At 38.6% G+C, this 10,000-nt stretch overlaps 1 protein-coding gene across 1 annotated transcript in view; it reads left to right on the forward strand.

Moving 5' to 3' along the window:
- The window catches only part of LOC138055628 (uncharacterized), a 15,783-nt gene extending 6,413 nt beyond the window's left edge, over window positions 1–9,370 (forward strand). The window contains exons 5-10 of the mRNA XM_068901518.1: window positions 456–604; window positions 2,399–2,534; window positions 5,019–5,105; window positions 5,871–5,940; window positions 7,292–8,024; window positions 9,188–9,370. Coding sequence (XP_068757619.1) covers window positions 456–604; window positions 2,399–2,534; window positions 5,019–5,105; window positions 5,871–5,940; window positions 7,292–8,024; window positions 9,188–9,370 — 1,358 coding nt within the window. The remainder of the gene's footprint in view (window positions 1–455; window positions 605–2,398; window positions 2,535–5,018; window positions 5,106–5,870; window positions 5,941–7,291; window positions 8,025–9,187) is intronic.
- The last annotated feature ends 630 nt before the right edge of the window (window positions 9,371–10,000 follow it).

Raw genomic sequence — 10,000 nt, forward strand, 5'->3', positions numbered from 1 at the left:
GATTATTGCAGTTATGTTGCTGCTATAAAGTAAGCTTATAAGACTTAAAGCTGCCAAGGTCATTTCAAGACTTTCGCAGTCAAAGATATGGCTTTCACATATTGTGTGCTTCTCAAAGGCAATTACCTTTGAGTCGGATACTGGGTGCCTTATGTGACAACTGATAACTTTTTGTAGTTTAGATTGGTCTTAACAGCAGAAACGAAGCTTTAAGTTTTCTTAATGAACGGGTGTCGAAAAAGTCGCACCATAACGATGCTTCAATTACTTATTAAAGCCGCAAGATTACATGCTACAAAAACGTGCCGGAATTTTTTTTTCATATATCTCACTGAAGATACCCAGGAAGAAGGAAAGCCAGCTTTGCGGGGCCTCATCTTAACCTCAGTCAACAACGTCTGGTGACCAGCTTGCTGTGTTTTACTAGTGTGACCACTTTATAATTTACTTATTAGGGTTTCTAACCAATGTGACCGTAGTAGAGACTGAAGGAGTCATAGATGGAAACACGGATGCGTGGGTTGAAAGTTACTATGTGTCAACAAGTAACAGTTCTGACCCCGAGTCTTTCGTCAATTACACTGAAGGAGGAGAAACCAAAATTGTGAGTACCTTCAGCCCTTTTTTTTTTTTCCACTAGCGTTTCAGATTATTATAGAGGCTTCCCCTTTGGGATTAAACACCGTTGACCAGCATAGTTAACGTTTAACGTGAAGGACAAGGGAGCATGGAAGCAAACGCGATGTCTTGAGAGTCAGTTCAAACATAGGGTAGTAGGGAATTCGAACGGAAACGTTTGCAATGAAACACCTCCTGGAAGACCATGACCACACTGACGACCAAGACCATGACCACACGATTCTAGAGTGGCCCATGCATCTACCTTAGTAAAGAAAATGCAAGCCAATTACATTTTGAAATAATTTCCCAAAATGACCCGAAGGGCAATCAGTCAATTACATTGAATTGTTAACGAAGTGCTCAAAATGGAGTACATTAGGTAATGCCAAAAAGGGTTGCAAAAACCAAAGGTTTTTTTTTTTTCTTTTTTACCGAACCTCTGTTTAAAGGACTGTGTTGCACTTACGATAGACCGAAATCGTTCAAATTGATGTGTATGTGTTTTAATGCCCCATTCACACCAAGCCGTAACCATCATTACCAGAAATCGGCGACATTTTGCGCCCGCGAAGTATTTGGCACGCGGTTTCAAATTATCAAGATGGCGGCATAAAGAAAGCAGTACATAGAAAAAAACAAGGACTGAAATAACACACTATCAAAGGATCTGAATCAATTTAATTTCGTTTTTGAGGTTGTTAATACAAGGGAGAATGAAAAAGGGGAAACTAGAGTCTGGGCTCCTGTTCGAATGACAACTTCGTTTCATGCGTGTGACTTGGCAGAGTAAAAATAATTTTCAAAAATCAGGGCCCACAGTACACTTAGCCAGCGATATTCTGTATAATAATAATCATATATGAAGTACCCACCTGTAAAGATGGCGATCAAAACAAACTGGAGACAGAAACCCCACTTTTCACAATGAATAATAAGCGCAGTGGTGCGTTTTGTACCGCTTTTATCGCAGAAATGGATGTATTTTTACCTCTTTTATCGCAATTTGGGCGGCAATTTGGGGAATGGATAAAGGCTAATTTTTATCACGTTTTAAAGTTTGAACATCGATCGACGATTAGAGAGGTCGGCACCTAGGATTCACATCAACGAAATGCTCTAAAATGTGGAGGGAAAGTAGGCACCTCTGAGCTTTTTTGAAAGAATTAGAGAGCTCAAGGAACTGTAACCGCCGTTCGTAAAATGTGTTGTTGGCGGCACGTTGGCGAACTTTCGAGCGACCAAAACTACCGTAAATAATGATATGGTACGTACACTTTACATTTAGAGGTCGGCAAATGTCGTGTATGCCACTTTAGATCTGAAATTTCCACTTCTTCAATTTTCTCCATACATTTCTCTATAACGATCGGCAGCCATTCTTAGAGAGTGGAAGGTCTGGGTAGAGTCTGGGCGTCCGCCATTTTGTCTTAAATTTCTGGTAATGGTTTTGAACATGTTTAGTTAAACGCAATTTCATTTTTTTTTTTTTTAAGTCATGTATCCTGATTTTTGTTCACTACAAATTTAGCACAGATCAAAGCATGTGTTGAAACTCACCTGAATCTCATGTAAAGGCCAGGCCTACATTTTTCTGTGACTGATTTTCATTTTGTAAAATCCAGTTTATCAAACATGTCTCGTTGGTGTGAATGGGCTATAATCAGTTACAAAGGGTGGGTAAAACATTGACTGTCTTTAACACACTCGCAGAGTACTACTCACGTTAACCTGGAGCAAGGCTTGAATAACATAAAATTAATTCTCCATCTACCTGCAGTTTAAAGCAAACGATAACATCCTTGGTAAGAATGTGTCTCTTAATGGAACGAGTGCTCATTACATTCGAATCCATCCCGTCAGCTTTATTGGAACCTCAGCGTGCTTGCGCATTGCCCTTTATGTTTGCGACTCAGGTAATAACAATGGTGATGATGATGATGATGATGATGATGATGATGATGATGATGATGATGATTAACTTTGTTGTAAGTATAAACTGTATTTAGCGCTGTCGCACTAATCGGAGACTGCGCAGAAATCAAATCAACTCAAATCAACTCAAATCAACTCAAATCAAATCGTAGGTTGGTTTTTGAGGATAGGGGAAAATCTGGAGTACCCAGAGAAAAACATCTCTCAGAGCATAGTAGAGAACCGACAAATTAAACCAACATGTGACACCAAGTCTGGAAATCGAACTCCGGCCACATTAGACAGAGGCGATTGCTCTCACCAATGCGCCCTTCTTGCTCCTATAATAGACCCCTTTGCAAAATGGCGGCCGAAAATTCAAATAAGTTAAAATTAGAAACGTATACCAGCACCAGAAACAACACTTTTATTTTAGTAACCCTGCAAAAAGTTTCAGCGTATTAGGTGTTATATTAGCTGAAAAAATTATCAACTTACCGTTTTCTCAGGTGATATAACACCTAATACGCTGAAACTTTAAACGGTTACTAAAATAGAGGTGCTCTTCCTATTTCTGGTATAAGTTTTTCATTCCGTTCAATTTTAACTCATTCAAATCCGTTGTCGTCCTTTGGAGAAGGGTCTATTTTGTATTTTATCTTTGTGATGAAATTATCATTAAGTGAGGGATACAAATACAATCGAAACAATGAGAATTCATGAAAGAATTTAAGATCTCAGACGTTGTATTATTCAATTCAGGCTCTGAATCCATTCCTTCGAGAACTAAAGAAACCATTGCTTCACCAAGTCTCATTAGATAATAGAAACGTTCTTGGTGCGCATTTAAAAAATCTCAATGCGCTTACAATAAATAATAACAATAATAACAGTAGCAAATTAGTAATAACCACTCTAATTAAAAATTAAAACACTTAAGCTACAAAGGTATCATTTGTCATCAAGGAGGTGGCGACGAAAAAGGTAAGTTTTAAGTGCCGTTATAAAAGTTTACAGAGAAGAGGCTGAATTAAAATGCTAAGTTATAGAGTTCCACAGTTTAGGAGCAGCTAAGGCAAAAGACCTCTAACCATAGTAGAGGGTATTAGGGTGGTACGAGTTCTGAAGTAAGGATTGCTTGGAGGAGCGAAGTGTCCGTGAAGTATTCCGAAACTTGAGTAGCTCACGGAGGTAAGATGGACCTTGATTGTGGAGACACTTAAACGTAAGTAGCAGTATCTTAAATTCCAGTCTGGCAGGTATAGGCAACCAGTGGAGATCCCTCAAAATAGGGGTCATATGGTCAGATCGACGAGCTCCTACAATCAGCCTAGCTGCAGTATTCTGAACTCTTTGTAGCTTAGCGAGTTCGTAAGAGGGCAGACCATATAGGAGACTGTTACAATAGTCTAGATGCGAAATAACAAGTGCATTTACCAATCGCTTAAGTGGGTCCGGAGGTAGATACTTCCGAATGCGGCCAATAGAGTTAATGAAGAAGAAAGCTTTTTTACAAAGATCATTGATATGGCTGGATAAGGTGAAGTTAGCGTCCATGATAACTCCAAGGTTTCGGGTCATTGATGTAATGTCCACAGGGACTACAGCAACCATGAACTGAGGTCCTAGTGAGGGATTTTTCCCAAATCGAGATGTTAAACGCAGGACCTCTGTTTTTCCACGATTAGTCTGTAGCTTATTACATGTATTCCAGTCAAAGACAGCTTTAATACAAGTTGACAGAGAGTCAATAGTCAATTCAGGTGTTGATGGTTTCACTGCGATATAAAGCTGCGTATCATCAGCGTAAAACATACATTGAAGATTGAAGGTTGCTATAACGTCTTGGAGTGGAGCTATGTATAGTGTAAATAGTAGTGGTCCCAAAATGGATCCTTGTGGTACACCATAGTGAAAGTTTCTAGGTGAAGAAGAAGATCCAGCAATATTTACTCTTTGTGTGCGTCCTCGAAGGTAAGAAGTGAACCAATTCAAAGCGATTCCTTTAAATCCGAAGTACGAATGGAGACGGGATAGTAATATATCATGGTCTAGAGTGTCAAATGCTGCCGAAAGATCGAGGAGTATTAAAATGACATCATTGCGAGAATCAAGAGCCTTCAAAATGTCATTAGTGACTCGTAGAAGTGCAGTCTCGGGGATTAGATATTCAGCCCGCTGTTTCGGGAAAGGAGCCCGCGCTCTGTCGACAAAAAGTCTCTCTGAGAGGAACGAAGACCGCACTCCAGAGCGCGGCGAAATTCGAGCTTACGAGGCCTACCGGCCTGTTGTAACTGGAAAATCTTTTAGTGGTTCAATTAAAGAGTTACGTTGAGAATTCGTAACGTGCTCGCCTAATTAATTTATATTACCTATCAAAATCCCTGCCTCAGAAACAAACTGAAGAAACGCTAAACGTGCGTACTATTGGTATGCTTGCAAATAAATGTAGCATCTTTTAATATTCTGGTACTTAATTTTTTTAGAGGACTTCCCTTCTTTGGGAAATCCGCTACAAAGTGTTGGCGAACAGGCGGAAAAAGAAGAATCTACGTTTGATACGCGGTACCTCGGTGAGTGCCATTACAAAAACATGCTACAAATTTACTATGGATAGCGCATATCCTACTATAATTCATTTCTGCTTCATGAGTCTCAAGTGTAGTTTGGAATAAAAATGGTAAAACCGCTGAGAAAGTGCCCCATGGATAATATCAATTCAATAATTAAGACGTAAATCTGGGTGGTTTTTGGCCAACAGTTGTAAATTATTCCGTGATGTGATCTGTCTCGTTGCCGCTAGCAACGGGTCGCAAATTTTACACTTTTATCGGATTATTATATTATACATTATCGCTAATCGGATTACTAAAACCAATTCTGAAAATATTCGTGCCTGATCAGTTTTCTGTCAAATTTTGGTCCAAGAAAGCTGATAAAATGAGGAACATTTTTATTTTGTATTCAAAAATTCATAATTAACGTTAACATGACCAAATTTGTGTGGAAAACTGATTTTAGTGTTTTTGTTTTTTTTTTTTCTTTCAACTTTGTTTTTTATGAAATATTTCAGTTCTATGTAAGGAAGTTATATGTTTTTGGAAAGCTTATTTTCGTAGCTTTAAAATGATTTATTGCTTTCCCCCTAACTGAAATACTTTTTGAGAATAAAAAACATTTTTTTTGCGATGGCTGACTTCGCGCGGCAATATTTGGAAAGTACTCTGTAGAAAAGGAGTAATTTACCTACAATAATTTCTTATGAAGACTTTTGTGAAAGTCTAGCCTCCTCCAAGTCACACTAAATCACGGACTTTTCCTCTCTTTGTCTTGTTAAGTCATTCCAGCAGCCCTTTTCTTTGGACTTCTCCTTGTCACTGCCTTGTTGCTCTGCTTACGTTACAGTCGGTGAGTAAACGTTATTTACTTTATGATGATTTGTTGATAGGGTGGTTCTGAATTTATTGCCGAAATTATGCGATGGCGACTCGGAGATTAGCCTACAAATCTCGCGCCACTTTCTCAAGCAATTAAATCACAATAATAAATATATGGAAAATCTGCATTCTGATTGGCTAAGAGAAATAAAGTTTTCGGGTGACACAATGCCGCTGAAGGGTAATTCGATGCAGAAAATTACGAAGGCCACAAACCACTGAAGCATTCTGACTTGTCAATGAAAATAATGATTAAGGAAACTTACAGGTGGCCAATCAAATGGTATTTTCTTCGTCAGTTTTCTTCGTCATTTGCCATTTTGGATTTTCTTTTTCTTTTTCATCGTTTAAGGTTGTTCGCAGATTGGTTCTAGAAATATGCCTTAGAAGAACAATCAAAGGGGAAAAATAGAGGCAACCATAACACGTAAAAAATTCCAAACTTTGGCTTCAAGAAAGTTCAAAAACGAAAACAGACAATCATTAATCATTAATGCAGAGATACTCTACCAAAGGAAGGAATGTTTTATTTAGAAAATGGTATGCTAAATAAAGATCATTCAATACACCTCCTTACTAAATATAGCCCCCACACTTATTTACCTGACATAATAAATTGCATTTTAATAATGTTGAACGTAAGTACAAGGTCCAATTTAAATAAAAGCAAAACTATACTTTGGCATTCGTCGGTTTTAAGTAGGCATGGATCTGCCCAATTAAGTCTTTTCTCAGTGCAGCTTTGGAGCAGTGCAGGCACGACCTTTTCTGTTTTCCGAATAAGGCGTGCGTGGCTCTTCTTAAGGGCCTGGAAAGTGTCTGGCAAGAGCCTTGGAAATGCCATAAATAAAGTGGTGATAAAGTAGATAATATCATCGGATCTTTGAACAATTATTAAGAACTGTAAGGGGCGTACCCGCCTCGTGCACATGCTGTCGCTGTAATATGGAGTTATCCTTTCAGTTAGTGGAGAGGAACCCCTTTCCTGTAGGGGGATTCTTGCTTAAGCACCATAATCATGCCACAAAGGTTGCTAGTCTACTGCTGTTTTTGTTTTTGTTGTTGTTGTTTTTTTTCTTTAACAATGATCTTTAAGCAATTAAGAACTGTAAGGGGCGTACCCGCCTCGTGCACATACTTTCGCTGTAATCTGGAGTTCTCCTTTGAGGCATGGGTCAACCACACATGAAAAAAATAAGTCGGTGATATCTTGAGGCCAAGGTCTGACTCATCTCTAAACACATTCCACGAAGATAAAAGGTTGGTACATTTGACAATTATTACACTGATAATTATAATTCACATAACATTTTTCTCCTCAGAAAATTTCCAAGAAAGGGTAAAGGCTATTCTGAGTTCAATGACTTTGACGACGAGGGAATCGATGAAACAGTACTATACGATGTGCCAATGTACGAGGTGCAGACAGTTACTATAGAGATGGGGCCAGAGAAATTAATTCGGGAAAATGGGAAAGGAGTGTGGCAGGAAATTACCTTGTCCGAATCACTACAAGTACAACAAAAATACCACAATGCTATATACGACAGAGTGGATATCGATATCATTGAATATGAAACAGAAACTGAGACAGATGCGGCTGTGACTAAGATACCAATAGGGAGCAATTTAGCTAGCGAGACGGCATCCCTCAGCCGTGTGTTCTTTGAGACAGATCTGGCAGACTTAATTTATGAATCCCATGTTGCTAATAGTGCACCTAAGCCAGTCAAGAAGAAGAGCATTTTCAGTTTAAAATCTGGTTACGAAAATCTTGTTAATGAAGACGACGAAGAAGTCATTTACGATGATGTTGCTGCTGTAACGAGCAGAAAAGACGCACGAAGGAATAGCATGGGTGACTTTGCGCCTGGCGAAAATGTCGATGAAGGAATCTACGAAGATGTTATCCTTGTTACAAGTGCTCAAGATGCACAGAAGGATAAAATGAAGCTTGGGTCTGAGAAAAACGACCATATCTGTGACGATGTTATTCCAGAAAAGACACCTGGTGACAAAACAAGGATAGACGACATTTTATCTCAGGATAACAAGGTAATCACAAACTTTATTTTTCAACTAATCTTGGAGGCTTTACCTCATAGAATACTGTTTTTCGATAGTGCAAACCGATAAAATGCTGGTAGACGAACTGCAGAAGCCATTGAAATTTCTTTGTAATGTTGTTTTTCTTTGGACGTACACTCCTATCATCGACTTCCCTTTAGTCTAATTTGTTCGCAATCTTCAAAATCGCATCAATACTTAATGAGAGACTCCATCATGTGCAGGGCTTGACTTCTTAACCCAATAGATGGTTTTTCACGTTACGTCATCGCCGCCATGTTGGCGGACGATAAACAAAAGATTTCTCATTAACTCCTTTTGTTCGTCCACCAGCGTTGTTATTTGTGTCTCTAGAGATTGGTTGCAAGCCATCCATAGAGTCACGTTGAAACACCGAGCTCGTTTAGACCTTGGCAAATCAGCAAAGTTTACGTGACAGAAAGGGCTGGGATAGGCCTAGCTACAAATATCCGGATATATATTTAAAATATTTAGAAGCTCCTGGGGTATTAGAAAAAATCTGAGATATTTAGAAAAAGAAAAGATTAAATTTGGGATTTCACTATGGTTTTTTTACTTTTGTGAGTTAACACATGTTTTTTTTTTTCTTTTTTTTTGTGGAGTTTTTGATCAGTTTATAATATTTAATATTTGGGATATTTGAGTTTTTTCACGATATTCAGGGGGGGAAGGGAGATATTTAAGAAAATATGAGGAATTTCCGATGACATCTTTAAGCGATTTTACGTGATATTTGTAGCTAGGCTTAGGCCGGGAAGAATGGTTACAAGACAAAGGTCAATGAACAGAGATGTTCATAACAGGGAATGTGGGTCTCTGGTAGAACGGGTTAGCAACTTCATGCTGCTCTATTTGTTTTGTTTTGTTTTGTTTTTTTCTGCCTGGCGTTCTGATGAAACTTAAGAACAACACAAAACTAACAAACAAACAAACAAGAGAAAAATGAACAATGAACTAACAAACGAGCAAACGACGAAACGAAGACTGAAACAAAGAACCGAACAGATCTAGATGAGCAAACGAACAGACAACAAATAAATAACAAGAAATTGAACAGCCCAGCGAAAGCATGCGTCAAATGGCACTGCTTACAAAATATGAAGTAAATTATTTATCACCCATCATTCTAGATATTTGGCTTTGATCGTGTGAATACACTTCCAAGTAGAGGAAACACGAAGAAACGAAGTAACCGTGGAAGAAACACACTCCCAAACGGAAAACCTTCAATGCGACACCAAAGGAAAGAGCAGTCACTCGAGGGAAGTACAATGCCAAACGCAAGAAATGCTTCAAGAGAGGGAAGAAAGTGAATGCAGCTTAAGGAAGGGTTGCGAATGGGTTGGGACCCAGCCCAATTCACTTCGGTGGTTTGTTTGTAGACTAACAACATATCGTTGTTAAAAATCGGTTTTTAATTAAAACCTGATTAGATTTCTTTTTTCCTAGCATATTCTCAAGATATGGCAGTTTTTCTAACGGGAGGTTTCAGATCAAATGGCAAACAGCATAGAGTAGAAGTTTCCCTCGCAACTGAACACAAGTTTCATATTTGCACCTACTGCAAGGTCATTTCCTTTTTCTTTGTTTTATTAAAATTATTTTCTTAGCCTTCTTTATCGCATTCACACAACTTGAAATTCAGCCACTTCAAGGTACCTAAATTGTTTCTTTTTAATTACTTTCTATTATTGTTGGCGAAAAAATTCTACTCCGCCTTAGCAACAACCCGGTTCGTTTTTCAGAGCTTCTAAGCAAACAACACTGGGCAATAACCCTGAACGTGACCGTTGGATTGACTGGCTTGATCTGATCAGCGTAATTATAAGTTGAAAAAGTAAAATTTTGGGTAAATACTTCGGTTAACCTTCATTGTACCTGAAGAAGGCTGTTTTGGCAAAATATAGTGCACTACTAATAAAGGGGAAGCAGGACCGGCGCAG

The sequence above is a fragment of the Montipora capricornis genome, chromosome 7 (genome assembly GCF_036669925.1).
Source record: "Montipora capricornis isolate CH-2021 chromosome 7, ASM3666992v2, whole genome shotgun sequence".
NCBI classification, from domain to species: domain Eukaryota; kingdom Metazoa; phylum Cnidaria; class Anthozoa; order Scleractinia; family Acroporidae; genus Montipora; species Montipora capricornis.